The sequence below is a fragment of the Pithys albifrons genome, chromosome 8 (genome assembly GCF_047495875.1).
Source record: "Pithys albifrons albifrons isolate INPA30051 chromosome 8, PitAlb_v1, whole genome shotgun sequence".
Taxonomy (NCBI): Eukaryota; Metazoa; Chordata; class Aves; order Passeriformes; family Thamnophilidae; genus Pithys; species Pithys albifrons.
In genome coordinates this window covers 17,254,251-17,274,951 of record NC_092465.1, presented here as the reverse complement: position 1 = coordinate 17,274,951, position 20,701 = coordinate 17,254,251, and the positions used below count along the sequence as shown (strand labels likewise).

General features: G+C 37.6%; 1 protein-coding gene across 6 annotated transcripts in view; it reads left to right on the top strand.

The window, feature by feature from the left end:
- ITGB6 (integrin subunit beta 6) overlaps positions 1-20,701 on the top strand; it is a 48,781-nt gene that overhangs the window by 17,065 nt on the left and 11,015 nt on the right. For 4 of the 6 annotated variants that reach the window (XM_071562080.1, XM_071562079.1, XM_071562078.1 and 1 more), the window contains 10 exons: positions 864-1,068; positions 1,934-2,180; positions 3,033-3,198; positions 3,734-3,895; positions 4,619-4,714; positions 9,874-9,963; positions 14,592-14,726; positions 14,925-15,342; positions 15,803-16,025; positions 18,607-18,704. In XM_071562080.1, the coding sequence (XP_071418181.1) occupies positions 864-1,068; positions 1,934-2,180; positions 3,033-3,198; positions 3,734-3,895; positions 4,619-4,714; positions 9,874-9,963; positions 14,592-14,726; positions 14,925-15,342; positions 15,803-16,025; positions 18,607-18,704 (1,840 nt within the window). Of the gene's footprint in view, positions 1-863; positions 1,069-1,933; positions 2,181-3,032; positions 3,199-3,733; positions 3,896-4,618; positions 4,715-9,873; positions 9,964-14,591; positions 14,727-14,924; positions 15,343-15,802; positions 16,026-18,570; positions 18,705-20,701 lie in introns of those variants that run through there. The other 2 variants (XM_071562082.1, XM_071562081.1) reach the window with 2 other exon arrangements.

Here is a 20,701-nt window from a genome sequence, read left to right as displayed (position 1 = left end):
ATAGCTCTGGGAAATGTTAATGAGGCACAGAAGCCTCTTTGAAAAACTAACCATTAACTTCACCACTGCACAGGGTTAGTACCTACCCTGTAGCAGTGTTGTGGAAAGGAATGCATAGCATTGAGTAACAAAAATAAACTGCAAGATATACAACTGATATCAATATGCTTGTGATTTCCTCTGGATGGGAGAAGGTGGGCCAAATGCAACCAGATAGACATGGGGATGCCAAGAGCCCTGCTGTTGGTGGGAAGCAGTAGGGGCAGCTGTGGTGCGTTTTGGGCACCAGGCAGAGGAACAAGGACTTGCTACCTGCTTCAGTGAACATGTTAAACAAGTGCTGAGGAGAAAGAGCAGGTCATAAAAAAAGAAAGAGTGAACACTGGGTACCCCACAATCAGTTTGTCACAAAATGAATAGGGATTTATTATCTGTGAGACCTCTTCCATTATTAAAAGATGTACTTCCATTAGCAGTTCAACACTGTATAGGAAAAACTGGTGAATTTGTGGCATAAGCCTGTAATAGAAAAAACAGGGGTTCAGAGGGACTTTGTGTTATCATTCCCAGTATGCAAGAAGCCAAATGCAGTGAGTGGCACAATTCCCGTTCCCCAACAATAGAGCAGTTTCTCCCAGGATAACAAGTCAGTGTAAGTTACATTAATTATACACCTGTGTGACATGATCCATGAAGGGCAAGTTTAGGTTTCTGTGCCACCTAGATCTAGTTCTGCACTAGTTTGCACTAACTTGCACCTTTGTTTCTATTCCCTGCATTGGGCTGACCTTTCATCAGGCAGGTGCTTGTGGCTAGTCAGTAAAAGCATTTACTTCATCCCTTCCTTCTCCTGTTTGCATTAGAATTACACAGACTCGGATGGCATTCATGGGAGGTGTGATACTCCAGAAAATCTTTTGTCAAAAGGATGCCAGTTGAATTTGATTGAATCTCCTATTTCAGAAGTAGAAATTCACAGAAACAAGCCCCTAACTATATCAACTCAGAAGAACGATTCTGATGTCACACAGATTTCTCCTCAAAAAATAACTCTCAGGCTGCGACCAGGTAAGACAGTTCATAGATGTGGGATATTTTTTTCAGACAATGTGATATACTGAAGCTTCTCAGACTGAATGGTCTACAAAAATCTTAGCAGAATAAAGATGAAAACCTGTGTTAAATCCAAAGGTATCTGTTGACTCATCACATGAAAACTAGGTTTGACCAAGTTCCAAAGACTTTCAGCAGTGCAGGGTACATCATAAGGGTAAGGATGTATATTTTTAGTTCCTCTCTTTTGCAATTGAGGAGGCAGGGAGATAATGAAACCCCCTGGCTGCTCCCCAAGCAATCTCCTGTGCTTCTCCCCTGCTGGTCTGACAAACAGCATATGTCAGAGGGAGTGCAAAATCTTGCTTTGGTACCAGTGACATTTATGGTAACACACCAGACCTATTTTGGGATCCTTCACATGTGAATTTTTCTTGGAGAGAATCTGAAATAAAGTAAGAAACATCCAGTTAGGTCATGTCGTAGGACTAGAACTGAGAATACAGCCTCTGTGTACTTTAAATTTCTAAAGTATATGGTAGGACCCATAAGCACTACTTTTAGTTTAAATTAGCTTCATATCTGAATTTTCTAAAGCTGTGTACTGCTTCAAATTCTATCAATCAGTTTTAATTCTGTCCTTATGAATTTACTGAAGAACTGTTTAGAAAAAAACCCTAAACCTCAGAACTGCTTTTAGTCTGACACTCATCTGAGAATTTTGTTGACAGAGAATTTTTGAAGTTATTTTGTTAATGCTACTGGTTATTTTAAATGCCAGATAACTTTCACCATATAGAAGTTTATGAAGAAATTGATATTGTTCACACCTTCTGCATAGGATGCTGATATGTGTCCCACTTTCCCATGACCTTAATAGGACATGAAGAAACAATACAGATCAAGGTTCGCCAGACTGAAGATTATCCAATTGATCTTTATTACCTCATGGATCTTTCAGCCTCCATGGATGATGATCTGAATACAATCAAAGAACTGGGTTCAACTCTTTCTAAAGAAATGTCAAAACTGACAAGCAACTTCAGACTGGGGTTTGGATCTTTTGTTGAAAAACCAGTTTCACCATTTATCAAAACTACAGCTGCAGAAATAAACAACCCTTGCAGGTAGGCAGGGGAAGTTCTGACATCTGTTTACATGCCAACATTAAATCATAATATTAATCTTTTGGATAAAATTCAATTCAGCAGCTTCCCTGGAACCTCTGCCCTCTTCCTGTTGTAAATGAGTCAGTTTGTGAAACAAGATTTGTTTCTTTAAATTCACACTCTGCTCATTATTCTGTTGAGTCTTATGTTATTTGGAGAGAGAAATCTGAAAGCGATTCTGCATTTTAGCTTTTGCTGCTAGTAACAAATGTGCTTAATGGGTTAACAAACAGATATGCAAAATAGTTATGTACTATTCTTTAATTTTCTAGAACATATATATATATAAGCATTTTATGATGCTATACTAAGGAGTTGCAAACTCAAACGAAACAAAGAATATCGGTTTCATTTAGCCATCAATGTTGTTTTCCTGGGGTTTTTCTACTGTTAAGGTCTAGCACTCTCCCTAAACCCAAGCTGTCCTAGCCCTTACCTAACCTGTGTGGGAGCAAAGCTGTGCTCTGCAGTCTGGAGCAGGACTGCAGCAGCTTGATGGTGCTCTCTGAATGTCATTAAGGAACTACAGGTCCCAGTGTGCCTCCAAATATGAAATCAAGGCATAGCAGGGTGCATGGCAAGGACTGCACTTTGGTAATTGGCTGAATTACTCTGCTCTAGAAGACATTTTCCAGCACTTATGCAGAACTTTTTCCGTTGCCCAACTCACTGGATGCTCTTTAATTATTTTATGTTTTTCATTAGATCTTCTCAGGCACAGAAGAGAGATACAGGACCAAAAACTAATCCAGGCAGGCCTTTGAAGTAACCATTCTAGTGATTTTCCACTTGGTCTCCCTTTTCTTGTAGAAGTGTACCATACGAGTGCTTACCCACCTTTGGATATAAAAATGTTTTGCCTCTAACAAATGATGCTGAAAAATTCAATGACATCGTGAAAGTGCAACGAATCTCTGCCAATATAGACACTCCAGAAGGAGGATTCGATGCAATTATGCAGGCAGCTGTTTGCAAGGTAATTGAAATTTCTAGGCATAATATTAATTATTCCGTCTATTACTGCTTCTAGTATTATATGGTGATATTTCAAAGTGGCATATTATTTTTCAAGAATTTTTAATGCCATCCAAGAGCCTCATTAAATGTGTGTGAAAATAGTTTTGGCTGTATGAAGTAAAACATGCACATTGCAATATTTTAGTGTTTCCTTTTAATTGCCAGAGATAAATAACCCCCAATAACTGTATAATTACTGTGTCTATTTTCTTGATTGTTTTTTCTTTAAGTATTTTTATTAACTATGTTTAGAGTAGTAAGCAGAATGACATGAACATGGCCAGCCTGTGTTATTAAACATTGGGATGGGGAGACAAAATGTTAGCCAAAGACAATGGAATGAACATCATCTCTTAAGAGATGTGTTGTCTTTGACACTCCTTAGAAAATTAGGCACTTTTATTTATTTTGAGATGCCATCCTCCAAATATCTTACTGCTCTTCTATATTGTCATGCAATGTAGCCTGCTAAACTGATGTGTTTTAAATGACAGGAAAAAATTGGATGGAGGAATGATTCTCTACATTTGCTGGTGTTTGTGAGTGATGCTGATTCCCATTTTGGGATGGACAGTAAACTGGCGGGGATTGTTATTCCTAATGATGGGAACTGTCACTTGGACCACAATAATGAATATTCCATGTCAACTGTTCTGGTAAGTAACTGTGAATTTTGTCCAATTCTCACATTCTGGAAATTTAAAGACTAACACAAGCAACTCAAAAAATTAATGAACTGTACTTAAGCTGGGGAATACAGATATTTCATGTAGTCTATTTTATTTTTAACTGCACATTTCAGCAAACAGAGAACAGTGTGTTTGTATGGAATTAGGATAGATTATGACTATGAAAAAGGAAAGCACAAATCTGATTTCTGCTAACCAGGAAAGCACATCGAATTGGACTGATTGATATTTAGTTTTTAATCATGTTCCCTAAAAAGGCGTAAATTCAGGAGTAGTTCAGGAATTTGCAGGACACTGTTCCTGTAGGATAACTTACCAGTTTAAGATTTAGTGTTCAAAAATATTGAATATATACGCTATGGTGTTCAGTGTAGGACAAATACCCAGTTGCTCTGGTGGAGTGTTATACTTTGGATTAAAATGTATAGATAACAGATGCTACTGAGCCAAATGTCCCAGTATGGGAGCAGGGTCTATACTTTTCTTAGAGGGCTTTCCTTAAAAACAATGTGAGGAAATAATGATATACACTATCTTTTATTTTGTATACAAGTATTCCTAAATATAGTTTAAACTACACAGAGAACACAGGGTTAATTATGATCACTTGATGTGTGTTTCACACAGGAGAGACAATAACATGGAAGTACATGAGAAACAGATTGATGTGTCTTTCTTCTCTGTTTGCAGGAGTATCCCACAATTGGACAATTAATTGACAAACTTGTGCAAAACAATGTTCTACTAATTTTTGCTGTAACAAATGAGCAAGTTCACACATATGAGGTGAGCAAAGTAAAATGTTCAGTTTGCCAGTATTTGTTTTAAAGTTCACCCTTTGCACAGCTGATATAGTAATTCTAGTACTAAGGATTGAATTCTGCAAGATATTTACATATTAATAATAACTAGGAAATTGTATATGGGAGGAAAGCTCTTCTGCCTAGGAAATACTTCTTCATGTATTGATTTTGACATTTTTACATAACTTTCAAATTGGATTTCAAGTTGAATCACACTAATCTTTTAAATTAAGGACTGTCAAACTAAGCATTGCTAAACTTCAGTGTAATCACTGTGATTAGCATTCTGTATTTTATAAGGCTGGAGGACAGCTGAACCTTTTACTCTTATAAGACAAAAACAGACTGAAACTTGCAGTTGTTTTCATGCTCAAATCTAAGATCTTGTTTTGTTTGGGATTTGAGGGGAGGGCAGGTTTATTGTTTTTTTGGTTTGGTTCTTTTTGTGTGTTTTAGTTGGTTGGGTGGGTGGTTTTTTTCCTTTTTTCTTTATTTCTGTGACTCTTTCCAATGAGTCTAATAGGAAACTAGCATCAAGGTGAAAAGCGAAGATGGTGGACAAAGTCCTCTTGCATAATGTATTATTCCTTCTGACTACTGAAGGAAAACACTTCATTATAGGAATTTGGGACATTAGGACTACCAGAATCCTCTTCAGAGAAGTAAATTTCCTGCTCTGTGAAGTCGTGTCATGGAAAATGGTAGACAGGAGACAGGGGAGAGCAGAGGAGCAGTGCTAACAGATATGCAAAATCCATATTTTTAATAACTCTAATATCATTCATACCTGCAGCTCCATCAGTCTTCTGTGCAGGCATCTGTTTTTGGCCTCCACAGTTACAAACCCTCCTGCAGCCCTGTGCTACTTTTGACCCATTGGATGTTCCAACCGTGAGCTGAGGCAAAGCCACCAGCAGCTGCTTCATTGTTCTTACAGTGAATGTGAGCAAAAGCCCTCTAAGATAAAATAGTATGGATATTGGCAATTCTTATTTCATTTTCTGTCCAGTCCTGCTCCTGGAAAGAAAACTTCACATGCTAAAAGAAATTGTAGATATGAGTTCAGTGTGGAAAATAAGGGGTTTTACAGCCTAAGCTTGGCTGCCTGGCCATGTACTGCTGTGTGAAAGGGGGCAAGCAGAGAGAAATTGTTCCTCCAAATTTATTCAGGTTGGTTGAAAGGGAGTCAATAAGAGTGATCCTGCTGATACAATAAGTGTGACTTTCCAAAGGAAAAGCCTTAGCAAAACAGTTCTCATTAAAAACAAAAGTGCTGTAATGAGGAGAGAGGTGCTCCTCTGATGTGATTACCACATGGGAAAAAGGTAAAAAGCACAGGGAAAAAGAGAGAGCAGATGCATCCTTGAGGTACTCACCTAAGATGACTTTCCGTTTCTGTCCTCTGTGTAATCCACGGAAGACCCTCCCTGGTACTTCTACAACTGATTTCAGTGGTAGAGTTGTTTGGAGTAAGACTCCAGCTCCAGCTGTTTTACAAAAATGACAAGAATCACATCTTTCATAAACTGATTTTCAGATTACAACCTTGACAAGGGAGGAAACACTCTGCATCTTGAAGCACTGACTGCCTGGCCTTTTTAAAGACTATTAAATACCGAGTGAAAGTATCAGTAACAGTAGAAGTCAATCACATAAAAATGCAGTGGGATTCTATAGTCCTTGCATAGTTTAATTAATATTCTTACATTTATAAAGCACTAAATTTCACTATTGCTCAACAATTTCTTAATAGAGACCCAACTACTGACAACTGAAATAATTTTCCTGATTTTAATAGGTGTTGCATAAATAAGGGCAGTTCTAGGAATGTAGTTTGGAAATATCTCTTTAAATTAAAGACCCTTATTCTGTCCAAAGAAACTTTTCTCTTACTGATGGCATTGTACTTTCCCTTGGAAATTGCCGTGTTCTTGTCAGGGTGTTTCTATTCCAGTATCCTTGTGTCTTATATTAGTATCAAAGTTACTGAGGGGCACACTTTGTTCACTGATAACACTAAACAAAGGCTTATAGATAAAAAAATGCAAGTCATAGTTAACACAGCCAGGGAACGGTTTGTTCTCATTACTTTTTTTGTCAGAAAAAAAGAAAGTACAACTATCTTCTATCTTGTAGGGTATAGAATAATCTCAGTGAGTATGTTCTATCTGCTGCTTTCATCTTTTAATGCTGCATTCTTTCACTTCTCTGGATAGCTGTAGTTGTTATGGTCTGCTTTTTGTCCTGTAGGTGATGTGGAAAATCAGTCAAAGCAAACACAAAAGTCATATACAAGTGTGACAGTGCAGTTTTTCCACAGTACAGTGTACTTTCAAGGGTGTGGGTGTATGTAGGATGCACAAGCAGGGCAATAGTGCCATGTTTTCGTCTGTGTGATGCAAATTTGTAATATAAATGTAAATAACCAATATTCACGCATAAGAGTGTAAAAAGAACAATGCAAGACAGTAAGAGTTATTCCTGTGCTAAGGCCACTGCTCAGGTAGCCTGGAAGAGGTGGCAGAGGAGCCTAAACCACCATTAAACAACTCGTCTTGGTGTTTTATTTCTTTTTAAAAGCTTCAGAAATGGAGACTCTACAGTCTTCCTTAGAAAACCTTTCCAGTTATTCTTGGAGGTGGAAATCCTATCTTCAAATATCTCAGATCTACTTGAACTCAGCATCTAATTATAACAGATCCCAATACTGACCATTGCTATTTATAATTCAGTTCTTACATACATTGCAATTACTGTGAGAACTTAAAAATCACCTCTTTAAATACACTTGATAGATTCCACTAGTCTTAAATGTAGTGTTCAGGCTATCAAATATATATATGTTTTATATTTCTAGCCCTGTATAATCCCCAACAATTTAGCCCAAAATAATTCAGTTGTAATATTCATGATCTGCTTCAACTAAATTTTCAGTTTATCCACTTACATGTAAATGTATTATTATCTAACATACAATTATTACAGGTGGCACAAACACAGAATACATGTGTTTGTAACAGAGCTGGTGTTAGTTTTGATCCTTCCATGCATCCAAATAGCTACTGTACAGCAACCTCAAAAGATCATTTAGGTCTGATGATCTCCCTGAGCACAAGAAATTTAGAAGAAGTCATGTGGAAACATTTTTACAGCCACTCAAAAGTAAATGCAAGAGAGGAGAGAAAATTCCTTCCACTGAGCCCAGATAATCTGAGATTATTTATAAAAATTATCTTATTTTTGTAAATGATCTTTTAAAATATATTCATGTATGTCTACCTTTTAGCATCATTAGTCTCTGGTGAGTCTTACCAAAGCAACAAAGGATGTTTTTGTTCTATAAAAACAATTCACTCAAAAAGCATCTGTGACTGTTGCAATAATTATTATATTTTGACAAATCCCATTTTAGCATAAAAGAAAACACCAGTCTTTAAGCTTTCATGAAGTAGCTGCTATTATTGTTGATGTTACTTGTTTTCAAGCAGAATTCTTAAAAAAATTATTCAAACTTAGATAAGGGAAAGACTATCTCTTTAATCATGAGTAAGCAGCACTTCTTTCAAAACAGAAATTACTCTAATTTGGATTAATTGTTTCTATTTATATCACAGAAGAATAGGGCTTGAAAATTGGAGTTTCAGTCTGCATTACTCTGCTGAAAATTGAACTAAAAACACTCTAGTCTCCACACTTTTACAGAATTTCAAATTATTTTTTGTATTTGGCGTTACACCCTATTTATGACAAAAATTCTTCTATCATTTATCATGCTAAAAGTTACACAGGATCCCCCTGAGGTAAAATATATAATTGTCCAATTTCCCTATGTAAATTAGAGTATCTGTATAAAATGGCACATCACCTTTTAATGAATATTGACTAAAAGGTAGGGTTTAACAGGGGACTGGACATACACACTCAGCCTGTGCTTGAAACACAATCCTTGCATCACCATGCAGAAAACTTTTGTTCTAAGAGGAAAGATCAAAGGAAGTCTTCAGAGTGATATATCCCTGCTGTTTGTTTTGCATACCACAGATTAAAGTGAGCTATATTATAAGTTCCAGGTCAATCATCTTTTCTCACAAAAGGCCCATGTGTATGAAATGCAGAGTTTCAATATTCCAGGAATCTTTGAGAGGGCACTAATCACAGGAGGAGTCAGGAATGAAAAGTCAGCAGCTGTAACATAAAATGCAGTTAATCCCACTGATTAGCAATGACACTTGAGAAATCCAGTGAATGATAACTATTCTGTACATAATATATAAAGTAATCACAGGGCTTTTGGAGATATGAAGTCAAAGAGGGATGTAAGTGTATCAAATTATCCATGATTATAAATAGGGAGGTTTTAAATTTAGAATAACAGCATTGATATGATAACACACAAAAGACAATTAATGTTACAATGTGGGTTTTTAATGATTAAAAGGGTACAAAGTCAAGGGTACAAACAAGAGAAGTTCATGTAGTTAACAAGTAGGCAAGGTAAATTTTAATTCAGCATATTTAAAATCTAGCTGCCAGGTGTCATGCTAGTGTCACAATGCAATTTAATGTAAAAAGAAAAGAGAATTTATCACTAAAATAAATTGCTAAGTTGGTACTATAATGTTAGCATAAATTCAACATACAATCCATCACAGCCACAAACCTCTGAGATACATGTGCAAAGATAAAGTGATTGTTGTTGCTGAATGTAGGGTCTAAGACTCTTGAATAATGCAGCCACAGTAGAGCAGCTGAATCTATATCTGGATATTTTTATTAGAGAAAAACACAACTGTTGACACAATATATGTTCCTTCTAATAGAATATATCTTCCTTTTCAATTTTTAAAAAATAGAGCTCAAAGAATGCTATAGAATCAAACTTCCAAGCATATAGAACTAGCTCTTCTCCACAGGACTTTTTCATTAGGACATGTGAAACAGAGTCTGCCAGGATCCTTGAAAATGTTATTGTCATTTGTTTTAGTTGGCTTCAATGTATTTCATTTTGCTGTGGGGGTTTTGTGGGTTTGATTTTATTGCTGGGTTTGGGGTTTTTTGGAGGGAGGGGTTTGTAATTTTCCATGGTAGCTCTTTGCCACGTGGTCTGTTTTGTGCTTTAAAATAATTTTTCATGTTTTTCAGAACTATGCAAAACTTATTCCTGGAGCTACTGTTGGAAAACTACAGAAGGATTCTGGAAATATTCTCCAGTTGATCATTTCTGCATATCAGGTAAGATGCTTGCATGGTCTTTTTCTTCATGTTTCTATGTTCAAAATTGGCTTGCAATTTGGTAAAAACAAGTGTCTTTGATCCTTTTTATGCAGTATTTACATAATTTGTTTATGTTTGGTGCAGACCTTAACAGAAAAGGTTGTGTTCACTCTAAGGATTAAGTGAGCACAGAAACAAAATTTCTATAACTTTCTGTCATGCCTCGGTTCTGCTGGAATGATGAATTTAAATCAGTGTCTCATCTATCTTGACTTCTTCATAGTCCTGTATTTCACACCTACTATTAAGCCTTTAATATTCAGATCTCCCTCACCTCGATAGGGACTCAACTCGCCCTCCATCGGTAGCTGCCACCAGAGCAGACACAATTGCCTTGCCGGAATATCTGGGGGGAAAATGCTGTGCTCAGTGCTCTTACCGGCTTTGGTAATTTGATGCTGCCCCTGTGAGGCTGTTCTGAGGTTCTTAAAAAGGGGAGCACAGTAGCCAATATGGATTTGTTCAGATAATATCAAGACTTGAATGAGTTTGTTTAGATAATACCTAGACTTGAATTGGTTTGTTTAGGTAATACAAAGAAATACTGTAACAATGTCAGGAACATAAACATAGCGCTGCTTTTCAGAGCTTTGTTTGCAAAACCCACCCTGGGTGCCTGTTTCTCTTCTGTCAGAGGAATGTTTTTAGGCAGTTGTACAGGTCTTTACACAGATATATTAGTTTATATATATGCTGATATACCATAGATTTCTCTCTTCTGTCTCAGCCCATTTTTATTAAAAACCTGTTCTACCAGTTGCCTGCAATGACAAATAACTCTTTGCAAATAGCTTCTGTTTCTTTCCTTACTTTTTTTTCCTGCTCTTCCTTTTATCACCTGAACGAGATAATCATCACTATTTTGGTCTTGGTGATATGAAAGCAAATCAGATTCTTATGACTCATAACTTTTCTGCAAGTAACACTATAGGTGAGATATGATTTTTAAATGAAATACAAAGTACCAGAAGATTCTCCATTCTATGGAAAAGTATATAAGGAAAGAACTTCAGGTTAGTCTTGGGAGTCTACAAATTGTAATAAATATGGGTGAGGAAATCATACATGACCAAAGCTATTGCTAAACTTTGAGTGGCAACAGGATTTAATGTCTGGATTCCAACCTGCAGTTAGTCCCATTGGGTTCCTATCAAGATTTCTTCAAGACGGCATTCTAACATATAGACAGAGGTTCCTACATTTAAGAGCTGAAATACCATTTTATTGTCCATTAAGTAATGGAAAAAGACAACAAAATGTTCTAGGTCTATATCCTAGTGCTGTAACATTAAGTGTGGAATGGTGCTTTACTAGCACATTGCTAATGAGGAGAGTACATCCTTGACTATTCCTCTTATCATCTGCTTATGTTCCTGTTGTCCACGATTTTTTTTCCTGCTCTCATTTTTGAACCTGCTGACTTTTCAGTGTCTGTTGCCTTCTATGGCAATAACTTCAGTTGCACAGTGTCAAGATACATTGTTCTTATTCCTATCTTAACCTACTCCCTGTGCTTTAAAGTTTCACTGAGTCCACCTTAGTTCTGGTGTTGGAAAGTTTGGTGAATAACAGTTCTGCTTTCACCTTATCTTAATGTTGTCATGATTTCATAATATTCTATCACTAAAACACCTTCCACCCACCATTCAATCTTCTCTACAAATTGGACAATCCCAGTTTTTTCAGTCTTGTTGGCTGCTCCATGCAGCTTTATCTGACAGTTTCTTTCCCCTCCCTGACTCTAATGGATGCTTCCTGAGATGTGGAGACCAGAAGAGCTTCCAGTACACAATGGAGAGCACAGTAAATTTTACACAAAGGCAAAATTATGCCCACTGTCTTGTTCTCAGCATCCTTGCTCATACACTTTGGGCATTGTCAGCTTTTTAGCTGCTGCGTGCTTTGAGCAGACCAGCTGCTGAGCTGGCAGTGGTGACCATGATGCAGCTGCTGAGCTGTTTCAGCTGATCCTCTGTTCATCCATTCCATGGGCATGGTTTGGAGGGAACTTTGAGCTGTGTGCTTGCTCCTCTCCAGGTGCAGCAGGGAGGTGACTGCAGGAAGGGTACTTCTGCCTTTGGGCCATAACTTGTTGCATTCTCATCCAGGTACAGCATGTCCAGACCATGCACCAGGGTGGCACACAGGTTCTTAAAATCCCACATATGTGTCAAGATGTTAAAAGTGTACAAGTAGCAACATGTCACACTCAAAATTTCCCAAAGTCCATCTTACTGCACATAACCCTAAAGGTTAAAAATCTTATTGCTTCATAATTGAAAATCTTCCAAGCAGGAAACACCAAAAAGCATGTTATTTGACGTAAGTGAAGATACCTGATTTTTTTTTTACTGTGAATGGGGAAATGAAGATAGACCTACATTTAAAAATCACATGCAAAAACAAAACTCTAATGCCACTTTTGTCAGACACTTTGATGATACTCTGTTGTGTAAATCAATGTCCTATGTCTCTGTTTCTTTACTCACAAAAAAGGAATAAATAACACTTTGTCCCCCGGAATAGAGTTAGGATAAATCTTTTAACACTTTTAAAGTGTTTTTGAGTCTTTGCTTGCTGTACAAACACATGCTAAAGCTATTCACCATGTATTGCCATCTAAAAGCTTCATAGAGGATGTAAGAAAGTTAAGAAAATGAGCTGTCAAAATATTTGTTACAAGGAGTTCTCATGTTCTTTCCAAGCATGATTCATTTTCTTCTGTAAGCATATTTCTGCCTGGTTTGTTTAGCATTGAATTCCACACAGCTTTGTGTTGCAAAGCAATAGGCTAAAATGCATCATGACAGATAGCAGGTCATTTGATTAAAGCTGTTCCAAGATTTTAAAATTTCAGAAACATTCCACTTGATTTTTTCCCGTGTTTGATCCTTTCACTTACATGAAAATGAAACCAAAGAAATAATATATTAGAAAGGATAGGTAACAAAAGGGCACAGGTATGTAACACTGCTTTGTCTGTTGTTTCATTCAGAAAATTTTTGAACCATAAATGTTTCTCTGTGAATGGCTTAAAGCTCACTGAACTGTCTGCTATTTGTCCTCAAACTATGGCCAGGCAGCTTGACAAATTTAAAACATCATTAGAAATGCTCACAGATATTAAGATACAAAAAAATCAAATTTGCTACAGTTTATGTGTTCATTTTCAGTGGCATAAGGTGTGCAATTTGACCTCTCACAACAGCAAGGCACATTTCAATGACCCAATACAGACTCCAGAATTCAAACTATTATGATTTGGTGTTCAGCGGCATTTAATTGTCTCTCACAGTTGCACTCTGCTTGAGCCTTGTAGTTTTGCAGCTGGTGGAAGAGGGACTGTTGGTGATATCTCCTGTAACATTAGCACATACCAACAGTCACATTTTTATCTAGATGTTTACTATATTGGGTCCTTCCGTGAGAGCCCGCCTACTGCAAACAAATTACCATCTAAGACTCTATGCATTGTTTCAATAGTGACATAAGCACCTATCTCTAAAAGAAATGTAAAGGGAAATTTGGACATATCCAAAGCTACCAGCATTACCAACCTGGTGCCCAGCACACAGTTTTACAACCCTACGACAAATTCCCAGGGAATCTAGGACATGTACAAAGGACAGGGAGTTTTTGTCTATGCAGGTTTATACCTATTCTACTTACACTTTGATTTACCCCACCAGACATTTATTGCCGTGAGTCATCCTGATACCTTTAGTAGAATGACTCAGTGAAGTAAGGTCAGCAAGCTACTCATGCTCTGACTGAAGGGCAGGGGGTATTTTGTAAGCAATTAGGCTCTCATGAGCAAAAAGTCAAGTCAGTGAGATGTTTACTCAGCAGCTGCTGAGGTACTTCTGAAAAGTTTCCATTTACTGGGTCCACAGGCCAATGAAGTCATATGGAATTTCCCCATAGTCTGTGATAGGCTTTGGATTAAGGCTGTGTGAGCAAAGTTTCTGTAAAATATTTTAAAGACTTCAAATATAAAAACCTAGTATTAGTGAGTTCAGGAAGAAGGTTAATTAAGAAATGAAAGTTTGACAGAACAAATTGATTTAAGATATGGGAATGTTGTTGAATACAGCTTCAAATAGCACAAACAGCTCACGGAGAAGGAATTTCCATCGGCAGAAGAAAGGAAGGGAGGGAGCAATATTGACACAGGCTGGCTAATCAGGAAAAGCCCAGAGCTAGCAATGCAATCAGGGACACGAATCCATGTCTCAGTGAGACCAGACCTAAAGGAAAACCTGTTTCAGTCAGCAGAGTGATGAAAGATGATTTAATAAAACATTGAATTTATTCTCTTGCAAAAGCAGGAAATAAGCCCTGTGATAGCAGATATTAAACTGATACCACCAATGCTTTCCACTAAAAGCTGGGTCTGTCAGCATTTGCTTTGTTTTGCTTGTACCTTGTTTTTCTTGAAGTAGAGAAGTCTGTAAACAAAGTGCCAAAGCTTGAGTGTATTTCTCTGTAAGTTGATAAAAGTTACAATCCACATTACACAGACACAGTGCATTGGCAGAGCTTGGCAGTGTTGTCACTCCATTCATCTCATGCTTTTTCCCTTGAAGGAGCTGAGGTCTGAGGTGGAGTTGGAGATCTTGGGAGAGACAGAAGGGCTCAATCTCTCCTTCACAGCCATCTGTAACAATGGGACCATTTTTCCACATCAGAAGAAATGCTCTCACGTGAAAGTGGGAGACACAGTAAGTAAAGAACAAGTTCTCAAAAGACATCAAGTCTAGAGAATTTAGGACATGAAGGTAGAGAGTTTACTCTTTATTATAAAATAATCTTCCTCCAAACAAGTTACCATAAAGCAGGCAGTATCTATAGCTCTCTCCTGAGCACCATTCAGAGCTCCCTGTGCTCCAGCTCCTAACAGCTCCAATTCTCTCTTTCAGGTTTCTTTCAATGTGACTGTAAGTCTCTCTTCCTGTGAAAAAACCAAAAGGCATATCATGATAAAACCTGTGGGGCTCAGTGATATGCTGGAAATGGAAATTCACCCCCTATGCAGCTGTAACTGTCAGGCAAAGGCCGAGATGAACAGCCCAAAATGCAACAAAGGGAAAGGATCGTTCGAGTGTGGGGTGTGCGTGTGCAGTCCGGGGTACGTGGGGCCACATTGCGAGTGCGACGAGAGCTCCCTGGGCACCAGCTCCTGCAGGGGCTCAGCCCAGCAGAGTTCCTGCAGTGGGAGAGGCGACTGCTACTGTGGGCAGTGCCTGTGCCACCCGTCCCCATATGGAAAGGTGTATGGGCCTCACTGCGAGTGCGACAACTTCTCGTGTGTGAGGAACAGAGGGCTTCAGTGTGGAGGTACAGTCCCTTAATGCTATTTAAGTGTCTGCATTTTGAGCTTTATTGACTCACCTTTAGCTGTGAGCTTGGGAATTTGTATTTTCATCATATATTTGCAATCAATTCTGTATGAAGTGTAATTTACTATTTCTGAATGGTCTTTAAACTTGAAACAATTTTTTCCTGCACTATACCATTATAAGTCAGAAGTATTTCCCCATTAGGTTGTGCACCATCGGAAGACAAGATCTTTGTGGAGGACTCCAGTAAGAGAATGGAGCTGCACTGGCTTACAGCCAGTCTAAGCAAAATTTTGATCCTCTGGCTTAAAACTGAAAATGCTGGGAGACAAAGAAAGATGTTTGGAAGAAGACATGGAGAGAGGAAAATATTTTTATGTTAGGGAGAATTATTTTAAAGGTTGTCATTCAGATTCTTATTAAGAGACTGATTTGAATTATAATAAATATTTTTCCAGGCAATGGTGACTGTGATTGTGGGGAATGCAAGTGCCACATTGGATGGACTGGTGAATACTGTAATTGCACAACTGACACCAGTGCCTGCATTGCCAAGGATGGGACTCTGTGCAGTGGGAGAGGAGAATGCATCTGTGGGACGTGTGCTTGCACCCATACGGGGGCTTCAGGCCAAACGTGTGAAAAATGCCCTCTCTGCAGTGATCCTTGCAGTTCCAGATGGTAATGTGCTGATTTTACGTCTCTGGTGTTTGTATCATCCAGTTGTCTATTTCCTGTACTGCCTCAGCGGTACATTTACTGTCGTGTCTGTACATTAGATTTACAGACCAGAACCCAAGAGCTTCTTTGCCCTTTGAGAGAGATAGTCACAACTTGTACTTTAACCATTCATGAGCATTACTCTTGTACAAAAAAACTTTATGAAAAACAATTAAATCACCTTGAAGTAGTAGAGGTAAAACTTCACACTTCCACTGCTGTCCCTGGCTGTGCAACTAATCAGAATGGTGGCCTTATATGGCATGAAATAAAAACAGTTGAACCTCATTCCAGTCCACAGTACAGAGCAAAAATATCCCAGCGTAGCTGCTGCAGCAAAAATGAGGACTTGCAGAAAAATTTGGCATTTGTATTACCATTCTCATGCATATGAATGAATAAGGTAGTGTTGTCCACTCAAGCTTTGGACATCTGCAATTTCATAGTCCAAATTCTGTTAAGCTTGGCTGAATTAAAGAGGTGCAAGCATGATAAAATAGGTAATAGTCTGGGGATGAATCAGTGGGTAGCTGTATGTCATGTATAAGTTGATGATAAATTGATTGTAATTGGTGAAATGTCTTCTGTCCACTGAGCATACAAAATTTATGTAGCTTTCCTGCTGTGATGCAAGGTGTAAGCTGTGGTGCATGACAGGAAAAGTAACAAAAATGTGCAGGTTGTGAAGCTGACCATGCTAAGTACACCACTGCTCACGCTTGTATTACATGAATTTGCTGGCCTACAGTCCAAATTGGGCAGTCTTCAGAACAAATTTAAGCTACAAGTTATATTAGGCTTCCCTGAACACGTTATTAATGACCCTGACTTTGCTTTCTGAGTACTGAGCAGTTGAAGGTACATGATTCATGATGTTGTCCTGTCTCCTTATTTACAGTTGAGGCCTGTTTCCCTCCCAGACCAGCTCCCCACCACTGTATTTTCATATCTGTCATTGCAGTCTACACTGTATCTGAGTGAGAAGCTATTCCAAGGCATGTGATTAAAACATCAATCTATTTCAGTTAGTACTAAATTTGACCTACAAGAGTGAGCCTCTCAGTATGTTCAAAGCTTTAAGAAAGAGAACTTCTGCATCCAACTGCTCTAAACATGAAGGACAGTGCTACTGCTTTGCTTTGCCCTATTTGGCAGAGAATAAGAAATATAAAGTTACAAGACAGGCATTCCATTAGCCCATTTAAACATGTATATTGTATGCAATGTAAGACCTTTTCTTGCTGTTTCAGTATCTTCCCTTGCTAAAACACAGGGAACAAAAGGCCAGAAGAGAGGGAACATTGGGAATACCTGGGTAGGTAACTGAGAGACCTGAAAGATAGGTCAGAGGGGATAGAAATCAATGGCTGGGCAACTGAGAAAGACAGTGTAGTAAAAGAAACATGGCAAATATGACAAAACCAACAAAAACACTGAAATTGTCTACATGAGATAGAGGCGATCCCATTACCTGCCTGCTTTTACTTTTCACCATGAAGATAAATTCAGCAGCCTCAGCATATTCCCATGGATATATGCAACTCAATGCAATAGAAAATAGGCAGGGTTTTGGGGGGATGTTTTGTTGCAGACCGTCCCCTCCCCTAATCTAACCTAACCTAACCTAGTGTAACCTTCCCTTCCCAAACCTTCCCAAACCTTCCCTTCCCTGTTTTTTTTTATGCAGACAGTTCTTCAGGCTGCTTCTCAGTGTCTCAGCCCCAAAATCTGGGGGAAGCTATTTGTGAGGAATTGATAAATTTTTCATCCGAAATTCCATGTATTAATTCTGTTTCTTGTTTTATTTTCCATTAAGAAACTCTGGATTTATTAAATCCTCATTGAATAATGGGAAAATTTTCAGGAATTTTTAAGGAATTGGCTTAGACTCTATGCTTTTAAATAGTATTTAAATCATTCCACCATTATATTAAAAAATAATTTTCCGGTTAATATCATTAGTATAATTAGGAACTAAGTAATTCCTGAGATAAGTAACCACATTCAACAAACAACTATTGAGACATCTGAAGAGTGTTTTAATACATTATTTAACAGGTTTTCAACAAAGGCAGACTTAGAGTAGGTGCTCCAACTTGATCTCTTTGAAGTCAATTTCAGCTATCACTCATCTGATAGGAATTCCTTCAGCTGGTATTTTGTGTAAGAATATTTAATGTTCACAATATTTATTTTTGAAATTTTTGAAATTGATTGTTATATGTGAGTAACCACATGTCTTTGATAGTTCTACATGAATAATGTTGTCTGGGGTTCTGTCTGGCAGCTAATGAACTGGGAGAATATAGAGGACAAGACAGAGCTTATCCACAATACCTTTATTCAGGTGGAGGTTTTTTTGTTTGGTTTTGTGGGGATATTTTTGATGGCAGTACCTATCATATTCCTGAGAACTGCTGTATCCATAGCAGGAGAGCTTTCATTTAGCTTCTTTTTAAAATGCAGATGCACACATCCTGGCTTTTGTCTTGTTGCTTTATGACAGGCAGAGATTGAAGAGCTGCTGAATTATTTTCCACAGGAGCTGTGTGGAATGTCACTTGGTTTCCGATGACAAGTCACTGGGAGATTGCAGTGAAAAATGCAAATTGGTTGATGCAACTGTCAGCATTGCAAAGGGTTCGTATACTCACTCTTCTTTTCTTGTGTGTGCATGATTAGGGGTAGGTTCCACTTTCAGTAATTTTATATTTGAAAGTAGTCTTGTTTTTCTGATGTGGAATTATTTTATGGCTGATAAGGCAGTTACTATCTGTCTATGGTTCTTCTGAGGCAAGTAGGAAATGCAGAACAGGGCTGGTATTACACTTCCAGGTTAATTAAATCATTGGATCATGCCTATTTTCTAAGAAGTTTATGCAGCAAAGTATATAATTTAATAAATACCAGTCCCTGCAAATCAGTGATTGATCAAAGTCCCCAGGTTAAAGTTATGCATGTACCATGAGTTCCAGTGGGGCTTCTTCTATCATACAAATACAAAACCTGACTCCAGTCCTTAGGCAGGCTCTTGATTACAGGTGGTCACTAGACACAGCCCTTTAACCTGTGGCAGACATTTCTTGTATTCTAAAAGCATATCCTCCAGTTGTTTGCTTTAATTCAACCTGCCCTCCATCAATGGAAATTTCTGGAATAGGAATTAATCTTGAGTAAAATAACACTATGAGAAAAAAACCCCAAAAAGCACCAAAATTGAAAAGAACCAAAACAAACCTTTAAATGAAAGAGTGCTTCCCTGTTCAGCAGGCAGTCTGTATTTATTCTCATGGTAATTCTATTTTCAACCCTGTGGCAGACGCAATTGTTAAGTGAGGCAGGACATAAGTACACTAGATCCACATTGCACATGTATCGTAAGCATTAAATAAGATAAATGTAAGAATGAGAGTGGCAATGTAGAATCCTGTGTGCATGGCTAAGGTTTGTGTCTGCACACTGCTGGAAGGCTATCCAGGGCTGTGTGCGTGCAGAAATATCACTGATGCATGTCTTTCCAGAAAAGCTACACCCTTTGGTTTTGATTACTATAATCCATAATATAGAGCTCAAATGTTGTAAATACTGCCCTTGTAAGGACAATTAATTATAATTTTATATTTTTATTAAAAATTTTATCATGCTTTGCCTTTCTAAATATCAATATGTGTTTAGAAATATAAAAATAGCTTTACAGACTTAAAAAACATATAAACGATTTTATTGTATCTCTGTAAATTTTTCAGGTTGCTGTGGTCAGATGGTAGATCTTTTTAGCTAGGAATATATAAAACATTCTATTTTCAAATATAATGAATACTAATCAAGAGCAGAAACAGCAACTTATATGTCTCTGTTCATATACACAGAGGTCACTGGAATATAAGCATGACAATACCATCTGTTCCTGCTTATTTCCTTTTTTCAAGTCCTGTTCTTCCCTGATTGGGACTGTCAGCTACTTTTTTGGATTTAAAATTTATTTGCAGTAGTTACGGCAAGCACTGTACTGAAGGCTGGATAACGATTCCCATCTAGATCCTTAAAAAAAAAAAAAAAAGAAAAAAAGAAAAAAAAAGAAGCTGTTGCAAATTATGTTTCATCTCAAATGCTTGTGTAATAGCTCAAAAGGATTTGTTTTGACATGGTAGCATCATTAAGAAGTCCTGAGAGGAAAATAATATCCTTTGATAAAATAATTAAGAATAATTATAGAATAAAACTATTACTAGAACAAAGCCCACCAATTTGAAAATGGTGTAACTAACATACCACCTAATATTTAAGACAGAGTATTGATCAATTTCAGATGGTTGTTCACTGCTTTCTGCTTTATATTTCAGTTTCTTTAATGCTTCAAGGCTTTTGGGGAAAAATAGCAATAGCTTTATATAATATCATTTAAAAAATTTCAGTTCTCTTTTGCATGTATATGTTGCAACACAATAACTGGAACTGTGAAGCAACAAAAAAAGCATAGGCTTTACATTTTCTTCTTTCCTGGGAATGCCTATTTTAGATTGTGAGTTGTGGCTTTCACCCTCTCTGCTTTGATTCTGGGTTTGCTGAGGTTTCTCTTCCTGCTCCCCACAACAGGATCAGCCGTTCCCCTTAAGGATCTATCAGGGAATGGGATG